Below are 25,379 nucleotides of genomic sequence, written 5' to 3' on the forward strand. Positions count from 1 at the left end.
TTGTTAACCAAAGGTGTTAAGGGATGTGGGGCAAAGGTGGGAATATGGAGTTAGGTCACAGATCAGCCATGATATTGAATGGCGGAATAGGCTTGAGGGGCGCAATGTCCTACTCCTGTTCTTATGTTCCTATGTTTGTCTCGCCTCCCTCTTTAATACTTTGTGTGAATTTCTGGCTACACTGATGCCCAAAGCCTGCAGTGTTGCATATTTGCTGACAGGTTCTGAAATATATGGTGTAACCTCCTTCATAGAGTCATAGAGTCATAGAGTAATACAGCACGGATAGAGGCCCTTCGGCCCATCGTGTCCATGCCGGCCATCAAGCCCTGTCTAATCTAATCCCATATTCCAGCATTTGGCCCGTAGCCTTGTATGCTATGGCATTTCAAATGCTCATCCAAATGCTTCTTAAATGTTGTGAGGGTTTCTGCCTCCACAACCCTTTCAGGCAGTGAGTTCCAGACTCCAACCACCCTCTGGGTGAAAAAGTTATTTCTCAAATCCCCTCTAAACCTCCCGCCCTTTACCTTGAATCTATGCCCCCTAGTTATTGACCCCTCTACTAAGGGGAAAAGCTCCTCAGCATCCATCCTATCTATGCCCCTCACAATTTTGTACACCTCAATCATGTCCCCCCTCAGCCTCCTCTGCTCCAAGGAAAACAAACCCAATCTGCCCAGTCTCTCTTCATAGCTGAAGCGCTCCAGCCCTGGTAACATCCTGGTGAACCTCCTCTGCACCCTCTCTAACGCGATCACATCTTTCCTGTAGTGTGGCGACCAGAACTGCACACAGTATTCCAGCTGTGGCCTAACCAGTGTTTTATACAGCTCCATCATAACCTCCTTGCTCTTATATTCTATGCCTCGGCTAATGAAGGCAAGTATCCCATATGCCTTTTTTACCACCTTATCCACCTGTTCCGCCGCCTTCAGGGATCTGTGTACCTGCACACCCAGATCCCTCTGACCCTCCGTCTTGCCTAGGGTCTTTCCCTTCATTGTGTATTCCCTTGCCTTGTTAGACCCCCCAAAGTGCATCACCTCGCACTTTTCCGGGTTAAATTCCATTTGCCACTGTTCCGCCCATCTGACCAACCCATCTATATCGTTCTGCAGACTGAGGCTACCCTCCTCGCTATTTACCACCCTACCAATTTTAGTATCATCCGCGAATTTACTGATCATACCCTTTACATTCATATCCAAGTCATTAATGTAGACCACAAACAGCAAGGGACCCAGCACCGATCCCTGTGGTACCCCACTGGCCACAGGTTTCCAGTCACAAAAACAACCTTCGACCATCACCCTCTGCCTTCTGCCACTAAGCCAGTTTTGTATCCAATGTGCCAAGGCACCCTGGATTCCATGGGCTCTTACCTTCTTGACCAGTCTCCTGTGCGGGACTTTATCGAAGGCCTTACTGAAATCCATGTATACCACATCCACTGCGTTACCCTCATCCACACACCTAGTCACCCCCTCAAAAAATTCAATCAAATTAGTCAGACATGATCTTCCCTTGACAAAGCCATGTTGACTATCCCTGATTAATCCTTGCCTCTCCAAGTGGAGACAAATTTTGTCCCTCAGGATTTTTTCCAGTAATTTTCCTACCACTGATGTTAGGCTCACTGGCCTGTAGTTCCCCGGTTTTTCCCTACTACCCTTCTTGAATAATGGTACGACATTAGCGGTTCTCCAGTCCTCTGGCACATCCCCTGTGGCCAGAGAGGTCCTGAATATATGTGTTAGAGCCCCCGCAATCTCCTCCTTTGCCTCACACAGCAGCCTGGGGTACATTTCATCCGGGCCTGGGGATTTATCCATTTTTAGGCCAGCTAAAACCGCCAATACCTCCTCCCTCTCGATGTTAATATGTTCGAGCATATCACAGTCCCCCCGCCCTATTTCTATGTCTACATCGTCCTTCTCCATAGTGAAAACAGATGCAAAAAATTCATTTAGAACCCCTCCTACATCTTCCGACTCCACACACAGATTGCCACTTTTGTCCCTAATGGGCCCTATTTTTTCCCTAGTTATCCTTTTACCCTTAATATACTTATAAAACATCTTCGGATTTTCCTTTATTTTGCTCGCCAGTGTTATTTCATGGCCCCTCCTTGATCTCCTAATTTCTTTTTTAAGTATCCCCCTGCACTTTTTGTACTCCTCTAGGGCTTCCTCCGTCTTTAGCCTTTTGTATCTACCAAAAGCCCTCCTTTTTTTCCTAATCCATTCCCGTATATCCCCTGACATCCACGGTTCCCTGTGGTTTTTGGAACCACTCTTGACATTTATGGGAACATGTTGCCCTTGTATGATCTCAATCTCCCTTCTGAAAGCCTCCCATTGCTCCGATGCGGATTTTCCTACAAGTAGCTGATCCCAGTCCATTTTGGCCAGATCCTGCCTTATCCTATTAAAATCGGCCTTCCCCCAATTTAGAACCTTTATTTCCGGCCCATCCCTGTCCTTTTCCATGACCACCTTAAATCTTACCATATTATGGTCACTATCACCAAAGTGCTCACCTACTAGCACTTTTTCCACTTGGCCGGCCACATTCCCTAGAATTAGGTCCAGTACCGCCCCCTCTCTTGTAGGACTTTCTACATGCTGGCTCAAAAAGCTCTCCTGGATGCACTTTAAGAATTCTACACCCTCTGAGCCTTTCACACTTTGACTATCCCAGTTAATATTGGGGAAGTTGAAATCCCCCATTATTATTACCCTATTATTTGCACATTTCTCTGAGATTTGCCTACATATCTGTTCCTCTATTTCCCCCTGACTGTTTGGAGGCCTATAGTACACTCCCAGCAAAGTGCTTGCCCCCTTTTTGTTTTTAAGCTCCACCCATATGGCCTCATTAGAGGACCCTGCTAATATATCATCCCTCCTTACTGCAGTAATTGACTCCTTAATTAATATTGCGACACCCCCTCCTCTTATACCTCCCCCTCTGTCTCGCCTGAAGATTCTGTACCCCGGAATATTGAGCTGCCAGTCTTGCCCCTCCCTCAACCATGTCTCCGTGATAGCAACAATATCATACTCCCATGTGTTTATCAACACCTTCAGTTCATCCACCTTATTTGCAAGACTCCTTGCATTAAAATAGATGCCATCCAGCCTTGCCCTTATATATTTGCCCTGTCTACCAAGCTGACTTGTTTTTTCCTCCATAATTGGCAGCACATCCCCCCCTATTTCAGCTTCCCTCTGTATCCCATCCCCCTGCCAAGTTAGTTTAAACCCCCCCCGACAGTGCTAGCAAACCTCCCCGCAAGGATATTTGTCCCGCTCTGGTTCAGGTGCAACCCGTCCGACTTGTACAAGTCCCACCTTTCCCAGAAGCAGGCCCAGTGATCCAGGAAAGTAAAACCCTCCCCCCTACACCAACTCTTTAGCCACGCATTCATCTGCTCTATCCTCCCATTCCTATACTTACTAGCACGTGGCACTGGGAGTAATCCAGAGATTACACCCTTTGAGGTCCTGCCCTTTAATCTGTTACCTAGCTCCCTAAATTCTTGATGCAGGACCTCATCCCTCTTTTTACCTATGTCGTTGGTACCAATGTGGACCACGACCACTGGCTGTTCACCCTCCCCCTCCAGAATGCCCTGCAGCCGCTCAGTGACATCCTTGACCCTGGCACCAGGGAGGCAACAAACCATCCTGGAGTCACGTTTGCGGCCACAGAAACGCCTATCTGTTCCCCTTACTATAGAATCCCCTACCACTATTGCTCTCCCACTCTTTTTCCCCCCCTCCTGGGCAGCAGGAGCACCCCCAGTGCCAGGAAGTTGGCTGCTGCTGCCTTCCCCTGGTGAGTCATCCCCCTCAACAGTATCCTAGCAAGTTTTTAAAACAAATCTGCTGCTAAACACAGAATTTAATTTAGGATGACTTAACTAGGAATAAAAGGAAATATCACCAGGTCATTATTCTTTAATTGTTTGAAAGGCTTGCTCTGCACAGTCAAGTTCGGGATAAATACCTGTTTTGCAGGAAAATCTTTCATTAATCTAAAGCTGAATAATTATGGGGAGAGTCAATTCTTTGAAGTGGCTTTTTTATATATAAAGTTCCGGAAAGTATTAAACTAAAAGGTATCAGTATTAAAATGTGGATTATTTTTGCTTCGTCACAACCAAGTCCTTATATGGCACAGCAAATCCAAACTTGCATTGCTTCTGATTTTCATGATCCTTGCAGCACCCATAATCTTCACTGGGCATACTTCTTTACTTTACAGTGATTAGTCTTGTCATTTTCTGGTTTTTAGCACAACTGTGCTCCTGGCAAATTGGCACCCAATTTCATATGGCAATTCCCAAGCTCTTTTGGGGAGCCAGTCTGCCACTGACAGGCTTTCTCATTTGGAGAGGGTAGATGGTGGCACAAATAGAAATGCCAAGGGAAGAGAGGGTGCACTGCAGATGTCAGGATTATGGCACGTTTCGGGAATGACAGAAGTACACAGCATCAAACCACTGTTGTTTCTGGGTTCAAAAATGAGAACGGGTTCATGCTCCTGTACTACTCACTGTTTGACAAGCAGAAGTGCTCATTTATAAAATTTCAGAAAAGGCTGAGACAAACTGAATGCGCCTGTGGAAAAGGGATAGGTTTACTGCCTATTGTGGTTACCTGGATTACAGACCTCTCGAAAGTAGTGCCACTTTCATTGAAAGAAAAATAGATTAAAAGACTGGTACATCAAAGGGTCCAAAATGTTTGAAAAGGATTTTCCCAGTCTCAGTAATTACTAATAAGGCTGTAAGCCCGCACATCTTATCATATTTAGGAACTTTCTTAGACTGTAGGACATGTTGAAAATTATTATTATAATGATCCATTCTGCAGGCAAATAGAGAATTTGTGAAACACCAGTTATAAATTCAAATCTACTTCTAATCGCTAAGGAAAATAATCATTACTCTGTACCTCCCCTAAACACTGAAGAGAAACCTTAAATTTTATTGAGAACATTTTTAGATTTAATTGCATGAAAGAACAAGAGGTTTCATTGGAGCATGAATTGCCCAGAGCCTGGATTAGTCTGTTGTTTCCTTATGCGGAAGATTATAAGCGTATATCTAATTAATTATTTACAGTGTTTCGCCAAAGATAAAAATCTGAGGACCTACAGTGAATGGATCTGAAGCAGCAGTAGCTCAAACAAGCCTACAAGGTAATTATAGTCCCAGACCACATATCATTACCTCACTGAGACCATTGGAATACCTCATTATGTGAAATGAGACAGCAATCTTCTCTCCCCTTCCCTTAACTAAGCTTATTGTAGAACTCCATCTTGCAGCATGTTTAAAATGTTACTTATATAAGTTTGGTTCCCTTATACCCCTCTGCTTCTAGTCTCTATTAGGTTGAATTTGTTTTATTCATTCTTGGGATTTGGGCGTCACTGGCAAGGCTTTATTGCCCACCCCTAGTTGCTCTGAGACGGTAGTAGTGAGCCTTCGTCTTGAACCGCTGCAGTCTGTACGGTGAAGGTGTTCCCATAATGCTATTACGTAGGGAGTTCCAGGACTTTGATCCAGTGACAATGAAGGAACAACAAAGGAAGGAATGCTGAAAAGAAAAGGGTAATTTACACTTCTTTAATCAATTTAGACACACCAAACACACTTACCTTTGCACTCATGCACACATCGCTCACCTGAACACCGACATCTCAACCCCTCCAAGTCCTTCAACCCGACGGCCCAACTCCTCTAACTTGCCGTGGTTTGGAGCCGTCGGGAATCCCACACTTCAACCTTCAAATTAGGGATTAGGTTAAAAACTGCCTGTTAACTACCTGTTAACAGGCAGTTAATTAACACTAATCCCTTCCCGCCTCGGGTAGGCGGGTCCCAGTGCGGGGCGGGTACCCGCCTCCTTTGAAACTGGCATGGAGGCGGGTTGGGGACGGGATGGTGTCGGGACCCCCGATTTCGGGATTTTAACCCCCCACACGCCGCCAATCCAAACTCCACAGCACAATGAAAATCCTGCCATATATGTCCAATTCGGGATGGTGTGCAATTTGGAAATGAACTTGGAGGTGATGGTGTTTCTATGCACCTGCTGTCCTTGTCCTACTAGGTGGTGGAGATTGTGGGTAGGAGGTGCTGCTGTGCATCCTGTAGATAGCCAGGGGTGATGATCAAGTGGACTATAGTAACCTGCCCATATATTTCTTTAAATGTACCACAATAATTTTAGTAACCTCTTTTAGAGGAACCGTACTAACACTTTTAAGTATATTTGGTCTCCCCATGATATTATGGGTAACTGGATGAATCTACACAGCTATTATTGCACATTCCACAAACTGACCCTAGACAATTAAATCTGGGAAACTGAGTACACGACAAGCACATCTCAAACTTATTCTTGATTCACTTTTTTATAGTTACATCTGGCAGAAAATAAATCATTTTGTGAAGCTTCTGAAAAGTAATTTGATAAATTGGGGAATGAATGTGTGCCAAGATGCCATTATCTATTTGTCTTTTTTGCATTTGATCTGCAATTATCAAAACACAGTAGCTCAGCAACAAGATGTTAGCTCTGTAAATATGTGACTTGCAGTCACTGGGGGTAAATATGTAACTTGCAGTCACTGGGGGTAAATATGTGACTTGCAGTCACTGGGGTTAATACCTCAATATATCACTACAGCATTCATTCATAAATGAAAGCTAAACGCAGACTTTTTTCTACAATAGCTGCTTGTTTTAACAAAATTTGTTACATTTCATTTCTGAATTTCTCAGTGTTAGAACAGTCTGACATCCCAACAAATTTCAAACTAAACTCCAAGTGCCTTTTTGTTTCCTGGCCTTGTCAGGTTCTCTTTCACTTGGTTTCTCTCTCTCGCCTCTCTGTCACTTTCTTGTTCACTGCCAAAAGAAAAAAAACGCCTAAACAATTACTGAAGTTATATTTCTGAAATGTTCTGCCACCTGCTTATACTGTAACCACACTACCCATGTTATTGTTGGTTTGTGATATCCGCGTACTCTGGTCTTAGTGGAGAGTCTGAAGTCAGGGGTTACTAAACTGAGTCAAGAGCTGGTGCAGAGAATAGAAACCAGTTAAAGATCTTTGAAGGAATGGCATCTTTCCTTTAGTAATTATGTTTGTAAGACTCGCTATAAATGCACATGTGTGAATTACTAAAATTAAGTGTACTTAATATGGACAAATGACTTAATATGCAGAACTGTCATTTCAAACCGCGTTATCCCAATACACTACAAGTGTGTTCAATTACAAGAACAGGTCCCACCATTCCACATTTTAATCCTTGTCATAGAGCAAAGGTTTATTGCAGTTGATAATGCTTCAACATCTGCCATTATACGCAACATAACTTTTTTACCCTTTTAATTCTAAAAAGTGATTCATGACTTGGAACAGATTTATTTTTTCTTACAAGATTGTTTTTAATATTTTGCTTTTTGATTGGCATAGCTTACTAGTTCCGGTGTTAATGCTATACTAGTGATTTACTTGAAATGTTCTTCAGTTCTCATTTCTAACCATGACAAATATAAAGAAACATAAAAGTAAGTCTGTGACATCAAAGGTTTCCAAATTTATAGCGCAATTCTCTCTGACTGTGACTACACATTCATTTTTTAATATTTCAAATACTTCTAAACTTGCACATCTCCACAATAATAAAAAAATTCCATGATAGAACAGCTTATATTTTAAAAATTCTAAGCCTAGAAATCATTGTGATATATTAGCAGATGCTTAATGCAGTCATATGACATTCCTCTATCCAATATTTTAACAAAGGCATTAAAATAGCAGACACAGGAATATCATATGAACACGTTAAGCATCACTAATATTGCAAACAGTGATTTATAAGCTGTAGTCTTTTGTCCTTACGGTCTGAAGAATTCTTAAAATATCATCTAGTTATATCTTTCTAGTATCTAATTACCTGAGGTTTCCTTCAGTCGCATTTTCAGGCCACTCAACAGCAATACTTTTTACTCTAATTACCACAGTGACACAAGATTTTACCTTCAGCTCCTGGGATTCAAAAACTGTTAACTACAGTCTGTCGTATTTTCTTATCTGATGTAAAAACTCTGTCATCTACTTCAACCCCATTAAATTAGTCCCCAGCAAACTATTGAATCTTACATAAATATAGAATCTTACACACCACTTTCAGTGTTTCATCTCATGACCAATGGGAGAAATCAACAGGTAAATGTTAACGGTCCTCATGCAAGGATTTTAATGATTAACTGCTCAAGGATTATTTTTGTTCATTTACAGTAAACACAACAGCACTGTCGATTTACACAATGGGGATAATCGAAGCTCCTGCTCCTAACTTCGACTTGAAACATCTACTTGATAACCTCGTCTATCTTCTTAAAATCGGAGTCCAGAAATTGCTTTGTTTTCCCCTCATCTGGAACTGATTTAATTTAATTTTCATTGAAATTTCTACTGTCAGTTATCCAGACCAGTGTAATAATAGGGTTTTACTGTGTGTAACTTGGACTGCAAAATATTCCAGTAACAGGGATTACTACAATGGTGATGAACTGAAAATACTTCAGTTTCTTTTCCTTCAGAAAATATTGACATTTTAGTTCTATACAGAATATGAGTATGGACGTTAAACCGAAGCCTCGACTACCCTTTCAGGTGGACGTAAAAGATCCCATGGCACTATTCAAAGATGAGCAGAGGAGTTCTGCTGTTGCCCTGGCCAACATTTATCCCTCAACCAACACCTAAAAAACCAGATGTTAGGTCATTTATTTCATTGCTGTTTGTGGGACCTTGCTGTGCACAAATTGGCATCCGTGTTTCCCTACAGTACAACAGCAACTACATTTCAAAAGTACTTAATTGGTTGTAAAGCACGTTGGCATGTCCTGAGGTCGTGAAAGGTGCCATATAAATGCCAAGTTCTTTCTTTCTAATAGCTACATTCAAGGTTTGTCCAGACATGCCGATATCACCAGTGATGTTCTGTCTCTCCCACACAAAGCCCTCCAAGACCTCAACTTGAGGCTCAGCTTCTCTCTGGAGCCTCGGTCACAGCCTGCTGTTTCCACACAGATTCCCAGATGTCATGTATTGATTGCGAGTTTGACACCAGTCAATACGGTAATGTAATGTGCATTGCATTATAGGAATAGGGCAGTCGGCCATTTTACGCAATAAAGTGAACATCGCAGTTATCAGCCTGTCTGCCTGACTCTGATTTAATTCGACGTATCTACATGCTTGATTGAACGCATTAAAGCATAGATACAACACTGGCAACGAGGATAACGAATGGAATCATTTTAGATAGGTAGTTGCCCAAGTTTTAGTTAGCTAGGATGGAGAAGACCGGCATTCAAAATTTTGCATGCTTCGCCGAGCCAGCCACGTTGGGTCCAAGATGGACGAGGTGGTTAACGTCTTTTGAGCTTTATGCCGACGGCAAAGGACTCATTATCGACGATACCTCTACAGGTGCCACAAAGCAGAGGAGAAGAGCTCTACTTCTACACCTAGCAGGACCAGATGTCCAGGATATCTTTTTGACTCTACTGGACACAGGAGAGCCAGCAGACTACATGGCGGCAATTAGTGCTTTGAATCACTACTTTGTGCCCCAGATCAACGCAGCATTTGCTAGACAGACTTTTCATAAGTTGTCCCAGAAGACAGATGAGACTGTGCAACAATTTGCTACTCGCTTGCGGCAGGCTGCTAAAGACTGTGCTTTTGGGGGGCATGTGGATAATCAAATAAGAGACGCTATCCTGAGTAGGTGCACGTCAGCCTATGTGCGGAGGAAATTGCTAGAGGAAGGGCAAGGTCTAACGCTCGCCCGCACGTTATAATTGGCCTCACAATGTGAAAACGTCGAGGAGCAGATGTCAGCCATGTCATGTACAGAGAAGGCGGAGACAGATACTGTTCGTCATGTTACACAGAAAAGAGGGTATTATGCGAAAAGCTCGACAGGGAAACCAAAGGGAAATGGCGATAGGAACGAAAGGAAATGTTACAAATGTGGACACACAGACCACATGGGCAGAGATCTGAAATGCCCAGCACGCGGACAAACGTGTCATAAGTACAAGGGAAAGGATCATTTCTCCAAAGTATGCCGCACAAAGGGTACAAAGAAACACAGTGTGAACAATATAGAGGAACAAAATGACTTTGCATTTGCTGTTACTGGAAATAACGTGACAGAGAGACTTACCTTTTGTGGGGGGGGGGGTAAACCTGAGAATATTAATTGATTTGGGGGCAACTAGTAATGTGATAGATGAGAATACATGGGAAGGTGTGATAAATCCATGTAGTGGAACAAGAACTCGAAGAGGCGATATCTTAGAATTAGCACGAGTACTTTATTATCAACTATGCAGCAAACAAAACAGGCCTGCATCCTGCATCCTGGCATTCCACCTTTGCTGACCTTGACAGGAAGCAACCCCCTGACCTTAGCTAGTGGCAGCAGTGGCTACAACACCACCTGGTGGATAACCTTAATCATAACATCCCAGATTACTATAGAAGGATTAAAGTCAGAACACATTAAGTGTCAGTCACATGTCCCTAAGACAGAGAGAAAGTTATTCTCTTATGCTTCTAGCCGACCACTGTCAGTTAAAGGTATATTCACATGTGGGATTACAATAGGTAAGAGAACTGAGCAGGCGGAGTTCATTGTGGTTAAAGGCCATGGAGAGCCGTTGCTAGGAAGGGAGACAGCCATGAAACTGGAAGTTTTAAAAGTAGGAGCAGATGTCTCAGCTGTGGTAGATGTAAGACAGCTACTAGAACAGCGGTATCCAAAGGTGTTCCAGGGAGTAGGAAGGCTGAACACAAAACAGGTCAGTTTGTATATCGACCCACAAGTGAAGCCTGTGGCCCAGCCACTCAGGCGTATACCATTCAACTTAAGGGGGCCAGTAGAGGCCAAAATAAAACAATTGAGGGACATGGACATTATCGAACCTGTAACTGGTCCCACCCCATGGGTGAATCCTGTGGTTATTGTACCAAAAAGCAGATAAGGATGCAAGGTTATGCCTAGACATGAGACGAGCAAACCAGGCAATAGTGAGGGAACGATATCCAATCCCCACCGTTGATGAGATACTCCAAGGTATGAACGGCTTGACGGTGTTTAGTAAGCTAGACCTGAAATGGGGTTATCACCAGCTAGAACTGACCCGAGTCACGAGAAATCACAACGTTTGCAGTACATAACGGAGTATACAGGTACAAGAGGCTGATATTCGGTGTATCTTCAGCTAGTGAGCAATATCAACACGAGATAGCTAATGCCTTAGCTGGAATAGAGGGTGTTGAAAACATCTCAGACGACATTATCGTGCATGCACACGACCAGGAAACGCACGACAGACGCCTGCACGCTGTCATGACCAGACTAATGGAAAGTGGGCTGACACTAAACTCAGAGAAGTGCCAATTCAACATGGACCGATTGATTTTCATGGGAATCCTGTTGTCTGAAAAGGGCATCGGACCAACAGCAGAGAGAGTGCGAGCGGTGACAGGAGCTCGGGAACCAGAGAATGCTACAGAGGTGAGGAGTTTCTTGAGACTCGTTGGGTACAGTAGCAGATTCATCCCGCAGTTTGCAACGCTATCAGAGCCACTGCGATGCCTGACGAGAAAAGACACACCATTTAAATTTGGATCACAACAGAGACAGTCATTCAGTGCACTCAAGGAAGAGTTGGCCAGAGCCAGCACTTTAGCATATTTTGATAAGGACGCACCAACCAAGGTGATAGCAGATGCCAGTCCTGTAGATTTAGGCACAGTACTAGTTCAGGACCAACAGGGACAAGAGGTGCCAATATGCTATGTAAGTCGTAGTTTAACAGACTGTGAGAGGAAATACTCTCAAACAGAGAGAGAGGCCTTAGCTCTTGTATGGGCTTGTGAGAGGCTGCATCCATATGTGTATGGCCGAAAATTTAACTTGGTAACTGACCATAAGCCATTACAAGTGATATACGGCCCACACTCTAAACCCTGTGCCCGTATAGAGAGATGGGTACTTAGATTACAGCCGTACGATTTTAAGGTGATACACATTCCAGGCAAGCAAAACATTGCAGACCCACTGTCACGATTGTTGGGGGAGACAGCAAAACAGGAGAGACATTCTCATGGCTCAGATGAATACGTGAGATTTGTAGCTGTGAGTGCGACACCAAAAGCACTCACTACTAGAGAGGTGGAGGAAGCCTCTGCTACCGACCCAGAGCTGATTGAGGTACGGAAGGCAATCACAAACGGACATTTTGAGAACTGTAAAGCTTATGCAGCAATTGCAAACGAGCTGTGCGTAGTGGGGTACCTAGTTCTTCGGGGAAACACGCACCGTGCTACCCACAGTGTTACACGCACGAGCCCTGGTGTTAGCACATGAAGGACACTTGGGAATAGTTGGAACAAAGCAACATCTCAGAACCAAGGTTTGGTGGCCTGGCATGGACAAGGCAGCTGAAAAACACTGTAAAGCATGCCACGGCTGTCAGGTAGTAGCCAGACCCGACCCACCTGAACCATTGAGACCAACACCATTACCGGAGGGCCCCTGGCAGGATGTAGCTATAGACTTACTGGGATCCTTGCCATCCAACCACTCCATTCTTGTGGTAGTTGATTATTATAGTCGCTACTATGAATACGACATCATGACCTCCACAACAACAGAGAAGGTTATTGATAGTTTAGAGTCAATCTTCAGCCATCATGGTTTGCCAATCACCTGCAAATCTGATAATGGTCCCCAATTCAGATCTGAATTATTCAAAGAATACTGTGAAAACAACGGGATCAAACACCTGAAAACGACAGCAAAATGGGCTCAGGCTAATGGAGAAGTCGAGCGCCAGAATGCATCGCTGATGAAGAGAATCAGAATTGCTCAGTCAGAAGGACTAGATTGGAAACGTGAACTTAGAAAATATGTGACTGTGTACAGGAGCATTGACCATGCCACGACAGAAAAGAGCCCGGCAGAGCTGCTCTTTAAACAGAAAATGAGAGGAAAGCTACCAGACATCACAGAGTCGCACGCAGACATGGAAGTACGTGACCAGGACGCAGAACAAAAAGGCAAGTCCAAACTGTACGCAGATGAACAGCGGAGAACACAATACTCAGAGGTGGAAGTTGGTGACACGGTGCTGGTACGGCAGGACAAAGTGGACAAGTTCACCACTCCTTTTAATGCCACACCCCACAAAGTTTTGAGTAAAACAGGGAGTCAAGTAGTAGTAGAATCTCCAGACTGAGCACGCTACTCGAGAAACACTACGTTTGTGAAGAAATACAGAACCAATGGACCAAAGGAGACACCATGAGCAGGAGGAAACACAAGGGACTGAGGACAGTATAGTAGACCCTGACACACATACCACTGTGACACAGGCAATACCCACTGACACCAACATGTCAGACATACCCACTACAGCCAGACCTCAAAGGGTTAAAAGAAAACCCCAAAGACTGTCTGATTATGTCACAACATAAACTGTGCGAGAACTGCATGTGTGATGTTAAATGTTTAAACCTGGGAATTATTTAGTTGTGTGGTAAGACACAAGTTTGTAAAAAGTTTATAAACCAAATAAGTTATGCAGTGTTATTGTAAGCAACTGTTTGTAAACTGCAAGTTTGTTTCCAAGGAAAAGGGGGATGTCGTGTATTGATTGCGAGTTTGACACCAGTCAATACAGTAATGTAATGTGCATTGCATTATGGGAATTACCTGGGAAAAGGGCGGTCGGCCATTTTACGCAATAAAGTGAACATCGCAGTTATAAGCCTGTCTGCCTGACTCTGATTTAATTCGACGTATCTACATGCTTGATTGAACGCATTAAAGCATAGATACAACATAGATGTTGTATCTATGCTTTAATGCGTTCAATCAAGCATGTAGATATGTCGAATTAAATCAGAGTCAGGCAGACAGGCTTATAACTGCGATGTTCACTTTATTGCGTAAAATGGCCGACCGCCCTTTTCCCGGGTAATTCCCATAATGCAATGCACATTACATTACCGTATTGACTGGTGTCAAACTCGCAATCAATACACGACATCACCCACACCCAACCCCAGGAGATTCATACGCACAGCCTTGTCCCAATAAGTGACACCACTGACGATCCACTAGTATGGTAGAAAATTATTAATGACATGTTGTAGAACCTAGAGGTTCTCCATTTAATCTTCTCTAGGACAATTTGTAAGGGAAGCCTCGTGTATAGATTAGGGTAAGTGGTTTAGTATTTTAGACAGCATTGTTTTTATTTAAACTATCTATAAAAGAGAGCCAGTGACTGTCCAGCCATGAGAAGATACACTGCAATTTGATACTCTGCTTTAGAATTGGAAAAGATTGCAGAAACAATGCAGCTTGTTGCTAGGCAGTAAACAAATTCAGGATTAGTAATAAACAGTCAGCAGACACTACAGTAATTACTGTACTCAAGGATGTAGGGCATAGATTAACATATGACAGCAGAAATTGCAAAGGAAGGAGATGCCTTGTGGTAACACCGCAGGAATAGTTACTACTGTAGGTAATGAATTGCTTCATGTAATCATTCAAAAAAAATCCTCTACTGTTCTAATGGTTAAACCAATTTAAAAACACAGAGCTAATCAACACCAATAAATATGTAGTATCACTGTCTGTGCCTGCTAGTCTAAACCACACAAGTTCACAATCTTTTCCTTCCCCAGTTTTTTTCTGCTCCTTTCCTGCAGCCATCGAAACATGCACAGGAACCGGAAGCCCTCGTGTTTCACACAAGTTACTATTCTTCGTGTCTCGTGCAAGCCTAAATTGTGAATATTGGCAGGTGGTTCGATTTTGGGGGGGGGGGGGGTGGGGGGGAAGTGTCACAGCCAAGCCCCGACTTGTCCGCACTCAACTTCCCGACAGCGGCTTTCCAGTAGAAGTCATTGTATGCCAATCAGGAACAGGAACCTTGACTAATTTCGCCCCACCCTTCCTTAGCCCAACTCTATCACCTCCACTGCCAACCAGACTGAGACCAGCTAACTTAGAAGAGACCAGGGATTCACACAGAGTCCTCCCTGGTCTGTAAAGTTCAATACAACACTCGCCAGTATGTACATTTACCAATTGAGCCATCGGGAAGTTTTTATTCCATGTCCAGTTTTAAGATTTACAGATACTAATTCTGCCCTAGATAATTAACTTATTTCAAACAAATCATTGTTTATGTTATTGTTAAGACTAACATTTATGCCTTAAATAGGCTGTAATGTTAAAGTATAACTAGATCATTGTGAAATCGATATTCATTTTTTAAAATTTGTTCATAGGATGTGGGCGTCACTGGCAAGGCCAGGATTTATTGCCCATCCCTAATTGCCCTTGAGAAGGTGGTGGTGAGCCGCCTTCTTGAACCGCTGCAGTCCGTGTGGTGAAGGTACTCCCACAGTGCTGTTAGGAAGGGAGTTCCATGATTTTGACCCAGCGACAATAAAGGAATGGCGATATATTTCCAAGTCAGGATGGTGTGTGACTTGGAGGGGAACTTGGAGGTGGTGGTGTTCCCATGCGCCTGCTGCCCTTGTCCTTCTAGGTGGTAGAGGTTGCGGGTTTGGGTGGTGCTGCCGAAGAAGCCTTGGCAAGTTGCTGCAGTGCATCTTGTAGATGGTACACATTGCAGCCACGGTGCACCAGTGGTGGAGGGAGTGAATGCTTAAGGTGGTGGATGGGGTGCCAATCAAGCGGGCTGCTTTGTCCTGGGTGGTGTCGAGCTTCTTGAGTGTTGTTGGAGCTGCACTCATCCAGGCAAGTGGAGAGTATTCCATCACACTCCTTACTTGTGCCTTGTAGATGGTGGGAAGGCTTTGGGGAGTCAGGAGGTGAGGCACTTGCCGCAGAGTACCCAGCTGGCCGTTATATGATTGCAGCACTGCCTCGCAATTTTTGCCCTTATATCAAGCATCGTGTGTGTTACATGTAAAACAATACACATTCTGACATTGAAATTGTAGAGAATTTACTGCAGATAAGATTTTATTTAGTTTGCCTAAGTTCTAACATCCAGATATATTTACTTTATATTATACTTTATTGTATTAATTAGTAGATATGAAAACTCTACTTTTAGCAGGGATAAGAGCCTCTCTTCAGCGTGAAAAGATGGTAAAATACCAGTGCAAATATGGACACTTCACCATCCTTTTCACACGCTCCAGCAACATTCTTATCCCTGCAAGCATTATACTAATGAATACAAATGCATATTCCAAACCAAACTAGCAATCCCTTTTTCAGTCGTTTGGAGCAGGCATTTTATCTCCCAGCTTCCTCCCAGACTCACTCAGTAAGGACACATGAAAACAAGAGCAGGTTTCAAATTCAATTGAATAGATGCAGGAGCAAACGGACAAAATTAATAAAGTACTTGACTGACAACAATCGAATTATCTCAGATGCTGCCTGACCTGCTGAGTATTTCCAGCATTTTATGTTCTTATTTTAGATTTCCAGTATCCGCAGCATTTTGCTTTTGTAATCGAATTATCTGACTGCCTAGCAAAGCCAAATGCACTTCAAACTACAAACTCCCTCCCAGCCCTTTCTTACATTTGCTATAAAGCCCTCAAAGCACTAATTTAATTGAACTACACTAATTGGCAAATCTTACCTAAAGAAGATGTTAATGTCATCCTCGGTTCCGAGGAACTGCCTAAGAAGAGAAGGGGCATTGCCACAGACTGACAACTGACATTGCATCTGTACCAATAATAGACATCTAGAGTGTGACAAATGTGCTTGCTCGGCGGCGAACTTGAAAATTATCCTCTATTTGTTTTAAAGGAACCAAATGAAAAACACTCAGAACACCATCTCTGAAGCAACCTTACTTCCATATGAATGGTAGCGCAGTGGTAATGTTGCTGGGCTGGTAATCCCGAGGCCTGCACTAATGATCCAGAAACAGGAGTTCAAATCCCACCACGGCAGCTGGGGAATTTAAATTCAGTTAATTAAATAAATCTGGAATAATTACTAGTATCAATAACATGAAACTATCGGATTGTTGTAAAAACCCATGTGGTTCACTAATGTCCTTTAGGGAAGGAAATCTGCCGCCCTTACCTGGTCTGGCCTATATGTGACTCCAGACCCGCAGCAATGTGGTTGACTCTTAACTGCCCTCTGAAATGACCTAGCTCGAAAAAGAATGAAACCTGGCTACTGTCACAGCAACGGCACACCATGCCCAGTCAACCCTGCAAAGTCTTCCTCACCAACATGTGGGCACTTGTGCCAAAATTGGGAGAGCTGTCCCACAGATAAGCAACAGCCTGATGTAGTCATACTCACAGAATACCTTTCAACCAATGTCCCAAACTCCTCCATCACCATTCCTGCGTATGTCCTGTCCCACCAGGGGTGGTGGTATAGTGGGGAAGGAGTGGCCCTGGGAGTCCTCAACAATGACTCTGGACCCCATGAAGTCTCATGGCTTCAAGGAAACCTACTGCCCTCTCTCAGTGCTCCTCCATGTTGAACACCACTTGGAAGAAGCACTGAGAGTAGCAAGGGCACAGAATGTTTACTCTGGGTGGGGGACTTCAATGTCCATCACCAAGAATGGCTCGGTAGCACCACAACTGACTGAGCTGGTCGAGACCTGAAGGAGATAACTGCCAGTCTGGGCCTGCGACAGGTGGTGAGAGAACCATCACGAGGGGAAAAACCTACTTAACCTCGTCCTCACCAATCTACCTGTCAGAGATGCATCTGTCCATGGTAGCAGTGACTACCGCACAGTCATTGTGGAGGCGAAGTCCCGTCTTCACACTGAGGACACCCTCCACGGTGTGTGGCACTACTACCGTGCTAAATGGGATAGATTCAGAACAGATCTAGCAGCTCAAAACCTGGCATCCATGAGGCACTGTGGGCTATCAGCAGCAGCAGAATTGTATTCCACCACAATCTGTAACCTCATGGCCTGGCATATCCCTTACTCTACCATTACCGTCAAGCCAGGGGACCAACCCTTGTTCAGTAAGGAGTGTTAGAAGAGCATGCCAGGAGCAGCACCAGGTGTACCTATAAATGAGGTGCCAACATATATGCTAAAAAGCAGAAGCAGCATGCTATAGACAGGGCTAAGCGATCTCACAATCAACAGATCAGATCAAAGCTCTGCAGTCCTGCCACATCCTGTCGTGAATGGTGGTGGACCATTAAACAATTAACGGGAGGAGGAGGTTCCATGAATATCCCTATCCTCAATGATGGTGGAGCCCGGCACGTGAGTGCAAAAGACAAGGCTGAAGCGTTTGCAACAATCTTCAGCCAGAAGTGCCAAGTGGATGATCCATATCGGCCTACTCCTGAGTTCCCCACCATCACAGAAGCCAGTTTTCAGCCAATTCAATTCACTTCACGTGATATCAAGAAACGGCTGAGCGCACTGGATACAGCAAAGGCTATGGGCCCTGACAACATCCCGGCTATCATGCTGAAGACTTGTGCTCCAGAACTAGCCATGCCTCTAGCCAAGCTGTTCCAGTACAGCTACAACACTGGCATCTATCCGACAGCTCAAAGCACTGGAGAGGTACCACCAACGCTGCCTCCGCAAGATCCTGCAAATCCATTGGCAGCATAGACGCACCAACGTCAGTGTTCTCGCTCAGGCCAGCATCAAAGCATTGACCACGCTCGATCAGCTCATCATCCACATGCCCAATACGAAACTCCCAAAACAAGTGCTCTACTCAGAGCTCCAACAGGGCAAGAGAGCCCCAGGTGGGCAGAGGAAATGCTTCAAGGACACCCTCAAAGCCTCCTTAAAAAAGTGCAACATCCCCACTGACACCTGCGAGTCCCTGGCGCAAGACGCACAAAGTGGAGGAGAAGCATCTGGGAAGGCCTCGAGTCTCTTCGCTGGGAGCAAGTGCAAGCACTCCACCCTCCCGTCCCTTCAACCACCGTCTGCCCCACCTGTGACAGAGACTTTAGGTCCTGCATTGGACTCATCAGTCACCTGAGAACTCATCTTTAATGTGGAAGCAAGTCATCCTCGGTTCCAAGGGACTGCCTAAGAATCTATCTGACAATGTGGAAAACTGCCCAGGTATGTCCTGTCCACAAAAGCAGGACAAATCCAACCCGGCAAATTACCGCCCCATCAGTCTACTCAATCATCAGCAAAGCGATGGAAGGTGTCATCGACAGTGTTATCAAGCGGCACTTGATACCAATAACCTGCTCACGGATGCCCAGTTTGGGTTCCACCAAGACCACTTGGCTCCCGGCAGCCTTGGTCCAAACATAGACAAAGGAGCTGAATTCCAGAGGTGAGGTGAGGTGAGGTGAGAGTGACTGCCCTTGGCATCAAGGCAGTATTTAACTGAGTGTGGCATCAAGGAGCCCTAGTAAAACTGAAGTCAACGGGAATCGGGGGGGATACGCTCCACTGGCTGGAGTCATACCTAGCACAAAGGAAGATGGTTGTGGTGGTTGAAGGTCAATCATCACAGCCCCAGGACATTGCTGCAGGATTTCCTCAGGGCAGTGTCCTAGGCCCAACCATCTTCAGCTAATTCATCAATGACCTTCCCTCCAACATAAGGTCAGAAATGGGGATGTTCGCTGATGACTGCACAGTGTTCAGTGCCATTCACAACTCCTCAGATAATGAAGCAGTCCAAGCCCGCATGCAACAAGGCCTGGACGACATTCAGGCTTGGGCTGATAAGTGGCAGGTAACATTCGTGCCAGGCAATGACTATCTCCAACAAGCGAGTCTAACCACCGCCCCTTGACAATCAACGGTATTACCATCGCCGAATCCCCCACCATCAACATCCTGGGATGTCACCATTGACCAGAAACTTAACTGGACCAGCCACATAAATACTGTGGCAACAAGAGCAGGTCAGAGGCTAGGTATTCTGCAGTGAGTGTCTCACCTCCTGACTCCCCAAAGCCTTTCCACCATCTACAAGGCACAAGTAAGGAGTGTGATGGAATACTCTCCACTTGCCTGGATGAGTGCAGCTTCAACAACACTCAAGAAGCTCGACACCATCCAGGACAAGCAGCCCGCTTGATTGACACCCCATCCACCACCTTAAACATTCACTCCCTCCACCACCGGCGTACCGTGGCTGCAGTGTGTACCATCTACAAGATGCACTGCAGCAACTCGCCAAGGCTTCTTCAGCAGTACCTCCCAAACCCGTGACCTCTTCCACCTAGAAGTACAAGGGCAGCAGGCGTATGGGAACACCACCACCTTCTAGTTCCCCTCCGAGTCACACACCATCCTGACTTAGAAGTATATCACTGATCCTTCATCATCGCTGGATCAAATTCCTGGAACTCCCTCCCAAACTGTGGCCATACCTTCACCACACGGACTGCAGCGGTTCAAGAAGACGGCTCACCACCACCTTCTCAAGGGCAGTTAGGGATGGGCAATAAATGCTGGCCTTGCCAGCAACGCCCACATCCCATAAACGGATTTTGAAAAATTATTTCACAGGTAATATGCATCCCTTCCCATTTTTACACATTAGCAGGCCCCTGTTGTGAATCAAAATATATATTATACTGGAATCTTGATCCATTCAATAGGTCAGAAGGAACAAAAACTTGGCAATTATTAGGAAAGCTTATTAAAGAACTGACAGAGCGAGCATCAGAATTATGTTTTGGTCACATTCATTTGAACATAGGTATAATTATATGAAAATTGCAACAATCACAGTTGATTGATCACATGTTACTAATTGAGTTTTGGTAGAAACAATTCAGAGTCAAGGTGACAACTAATACAGTTGATCCCTTTACAACCTTCTTGTATATTGTCCACAATATCCCCTCAAATAAGGTTCTCTGATACTGTACCAATTTCTGTCATGTAATAGCTATATTTTATGGTTTCCTTGACGTTTCCTTACTTATAGAGAACATAACCTCGGCCTCTATTACTTTTTTCCTTTTAATTTTTTCCACCCCTTTGTTATGGGTCCTCCTTCCCCCCTCCCCCCTTTCCTTTTGTTTCTCTCTCACCTGGCAGCTGTCCTTATCCTGCCAGTACACTTCACACCTAATCTCAGCTGCCTTTTGTCTCCACGGGCCCATTACCATCTCATCTGGCTTCTAATACCTTTTATTGTCTCCTTTTCTTCTTTTGTTCGATCGCAGCTTTGTCTGCGATCTTTTTATTTTCTTTCCAGTTTTGAAGAAGGGTTTCAACCCGAAACATCAACTCAAATTTCTCTCCACGGATGTTGCCTGACCTGCTGAGTTTTTCCAGCATTCCCTGTTGTTATTTATAAAATAATACTGTCTTAACAACCTCTCATAACTCATTTCTATTACACTGGGGCACACCAAAAGGAGCGAGAGTCTATAAATGTATCCTTTCTGTTTCAACATTTTGTCGCAACTGTATAGCATCGTGCCGTTTGTGGTATTCAGAATTGTGCAGTATACAACACATTGGCCTAGCCACCCCCACACTGAATGCACGCACACAATACAAACCAATGCACCAACTACAATGAATGGAACTATAATTACATGTTTCCTGTTGTATATGCCAAGGTGCGTTAACAGAAAATGACTTTGGGACTACACGAAATCCCTCTGTGATTAATTAGTTTGCATAGTTTTAAGATGTTGGAGTTTTATTGTTGTGTACCTTACCATTGAACCAAAACCTCTGTAGACACACACATGGAAGTTTCCAGTATCATAATGTACTAAAAGGGAATTACGTTGTGCACAAAGAGTGACAGGAGCTTAAGAGCTGTAAACAAACAGAAAATAGATTGATACAAAGGAACATTAAGAACCTGGAACTAACCCAGGTGTCCTGGTCAAAGTTTATCCCTTAATCAACATCACTAAAAACAGATTATCTGGTCATTATCACATTGCTGTTTGTGAGAGCTTGCTGTGTGCAAATTGGCTGCTGCATTTCCTACATTACAACAGTAACTGCATTTCAAAAAGTACTTCATTGGCTGTAAAGCGCTTTGAGACATCCTGAGGTCATGAAAGGTGTGATACAAATGCAAGACTTTCTTATTGTCAACCATTATGAGTTGAAAGATAAGTATATGAAACAAGATGTCCAAACATGTTTATTTGGAGGTTTGTGTTGTACTTCATTTGCATAGACTCAGAAATAAGGGCACAATAGGAGGTCATTAGGCCCACAGAGTCTGTGCTGGTCTTCAACTGGAACTATCTACTCTAACCCATTTTCCTGCACTTTCTCTGTATTCTTACATGTTTTCCTTTTCAAGTATGTATCCAGTTCCCTGTTAAATTAGGTTATAATTTCTGCCCCAAGAGGTATATGTGGTAAAGCATTCCATATTTTAATAACGCTCTAATGAAAAAGTTTCTTCTGATTTATTTTTTCATTCTTCATAATAATCCTGAGTTAATGCCCCTTTGTAACTGATTTGCCAACCAATGGGAACAGTCATTCACTATTTACCCTCAAAACATTTCATAATTTTGAAAACCTGTTAGATTCCGCCCCCGCCCCACACACGCCTTAATCTTCTCTGTTCCAGCAAAAAAATGTCCTAATATTTTAAGCCTTTCTTCATAACTAGAACCAGCTAGTTAATCTTAGCTACAACATTCCTGTGGCTCTAATATATTTCCTATAATAATGGGGTGCCCAGCACTGTACGCAATCCCTCAACTCAGATTCGGTGGTACTGGGATAAGAAAGGAGAAACTGAGTGCTGCAAATAAATATAATCGAGCAGCAGAAACAAAGAAATACAGAAGCAGCGGAGAAAAACGAGAAACACAGAAACAAGAGAGATTAAAAGCCCAAACTCTGCAAGGGTACCTATTTTACAAATGACATTTGGTAACATTAACAAACCTCCAAAAATGGGTGGTATTTCAAAACGGTGCTGGCAGCGCAAGGAGCACCTGTCAACCCAAGCACCCCACCCGCCCCTTCAACCACCCTCTGCCCCACCTGTGACAAAGACTGTAGGTCCTGCATTGGACTCATCAGTCACCTGCCAACTCATTTTTAATGTGGAAGCAAGTCATCCTTGGTTGCGAGGGACTGCCTAAGAAGGGAGAAGAAGGCTACACCCATTCTGGAGTGTGCTTACTATAGTTTTGATTTCACAAGAAACTTTTGCATCCATGCTGAAAAGGGCTGACGAAGTTGCCTTTGGAAGTGAGGTCTGATCATTGTTAGAATCTCAATGAATTTGGGGGGTTTCAGATAAGGTTATTTCTCACCTTTCGCTTCAAGGAAGTCGGGGATTTTCCATCCGAGTATGAGTGTCCGGATCAGATTGCCAATGACATGTAGTAACTTGGCATCACACATCTGGAGCAGCCCCAGCACGTAGTTCGCTTTTGTCCAGTATCTGCTGTCGGCAAACCATTCCCAGGTGCCTAAGATATACTTGCGCAGAGCCACCTTGTCCAAAGCCCGGTCGGAGCTCTGGGTGCTGAGATCCTCGGCCAGGCTGGGGTTCGGAGACGAGCGGGAGTGGGTGAAATCTTTGCTCAGCGTTGGTTGCAGGAGCCTGTCCACCTGCTGCAGCAGGTCCAGGCTGTCGATCCTCCGCACCAGCCCGATTAAAAACTGGCGTTTGGATAAATCGCCGGCTCGGGGGAACCACTGCCTGGTGGAGACCAGCCTCAGCTCCAGGGTGCAGGTGTAGCAGAAGCCGCACCGAGGCTCCCAGCAGTCGCCGGCCAGGCAGGTCTGATTGGAAGAGGAGTAGATGTTAAACTCGGCCACTTCGCCCGCCGCGTCCAGGTCAAACATTCTCATTCAAAGCGGCGACAGCGGCTGCCAAACGTGTGAGGCCGCTTTAATCTCAACCTTTTTCCGAAAAGGGCAGCAGCCGGGAGACAAAGTGCTTGCTGGTGTTGCCGGGGTCGATCCCCGCAGCAGTGGGCGAGCGCCGGCCCCGCCCACAATGTATCTCTTGGCGTTGCCCGGCAGCGGGTCTCCGCCAGGACGCCACGCAGACTCGGTGGCCTTTGTCACACGTCACTGCGCGAATGTCGTCATTGTCCCCTGGATTGGCACCGCGCGGACAGGTGTTGCTCCCCCTCCTCCTTACCCCACTCTACCCCCCCACCCTGCCCCCTTACCCCGCCCTGTGAACCCCCACCCTGCCTCCTTACCCCACTCTACCCCCTTAGCCCACCCTTTGAATCCCCACCCTGCCTCCTTACTCCACTCTACCCCCTTAGTCCACCCTTTGAATCCCCACCCTGCCCCCTTACCCCACTCTACCCCCTTACCCAACCCTGCCCCCTTACCCCACCCTGTCCCCTTACCCCACCCTGCCCTTCTCCCCCCTGCCCATTACCCCACCATATGAGCCTCCTCCCACTCTGCCCCCTTTACCCCCTCTGCCCTTCTCCTCCATGTGAGTATTCTCTTACCCTGCCCCCTTTCCCTACCCTGCCCCCTTTCCCCACCTCCTTACCCCTCCCTGCCTCCTTACCCCTCCATGTGAGCCTCCTCCCACCCTGCCCCCTTACCCCTCTCTGCCCTTGTCCATGTGCGCCTCCCCCACCCTGCCCTTCCCCTCCATGTGAGCCTCCTCCCACTCTGCCCCCTTACCCATCTCTCCCCTTCGCCCCCTCTCGCTCGCATCAAGCCTCCTCCCCTTAAATCTGTGAGAAAGCGGCTCACAAGCAGCACAATCGGAGCCTCATGAGTCCAAAATAAGCCCTTTATTGCCATCTTAGTTTTAATGAGGCATTTTCAGGTATGTATGTATCTCTTTAAAATACAGTGTACTACAAAGTATATGCAGCACAGAAACAGGCCATTCGGCCCAACAGATTCATGTCGGTGTTTATGCTCCACACCTCATCTCACCCCATCAACATATTTGTTTCTCCCTCAGGTGCTTATCTAGCTTCCCCTTAAATGCATCGATGCTATGCGCCTCAACTCCTCCCTGTGGTAGCAAGTTCCACATTCTAACCCGTCTCTGGGTGAAGACGTTTCTTCTGAATTCCCTACTGGATATCATTGTAAAAATGATATTCAGCAGTTTTGCTCCATTGGTGATGATACTGATATGTCTGAAAACAGTTTTTATTGCTGTATTACCCCAGGGTCCCAGTACAAAACTGAGGGACATTTTATTTTTTTAGAAACCAGAATGTTAATCTTTAAAAAAAACAAAGTGTTAATTTTAATAAAGGAAGTTCCAGTTTCAGTGCAGCAAACTTGGAGTCGCTCAGATCATTTTGGTTGGACAAAATCCTGTAAT

General features: G+C 44.9%; 1 protein-coding gene across 2 annotated transcripts in view; it reads right to left on the bottom strand.

The window, feature by feature from the left end:
* Positions 1 to 24,037, bottom strand: part of fbxw10 (F-box and WD repeat domain containing 10) — a 78,687-nt gene extending 54,650 nt beyond the window's left edge. For both annotated transcript variants that reach the window (XM_085963447.1, XM_085963446.1), the window contains exon 1: positions 23,371 to 24,037. In XM_085963447.1, coding sequence (XP_085819573.1) covers positions 23,371 to 23,914 — 544 coding nt within the window. In that variant the 5' untranslated portion in view covers positions 23,915 to 24,037. The remainder of the gene's footprint in view (positions 1 to 23,370) is intronic.
* Positions 24,038 to 25,379: the final 1,342 nt, after the last annotated feature.

Source organism: Somniosus microcephalus, chromosome 21 (assembly GCF_052327205.1).
Source record: "Somniosus microcephalus isolate GS21.2 chromosome 21, FLI_Smic_1.0, whole genome shotgun sequence".
Classification (NCBI taxonomy): domain Eukaryota; kingdom Metazoa; phylum Chordata; class Chondrichthyes; order Squaliformes; family Somniosidae; genus Somniosus; species Somniosus microcephalus.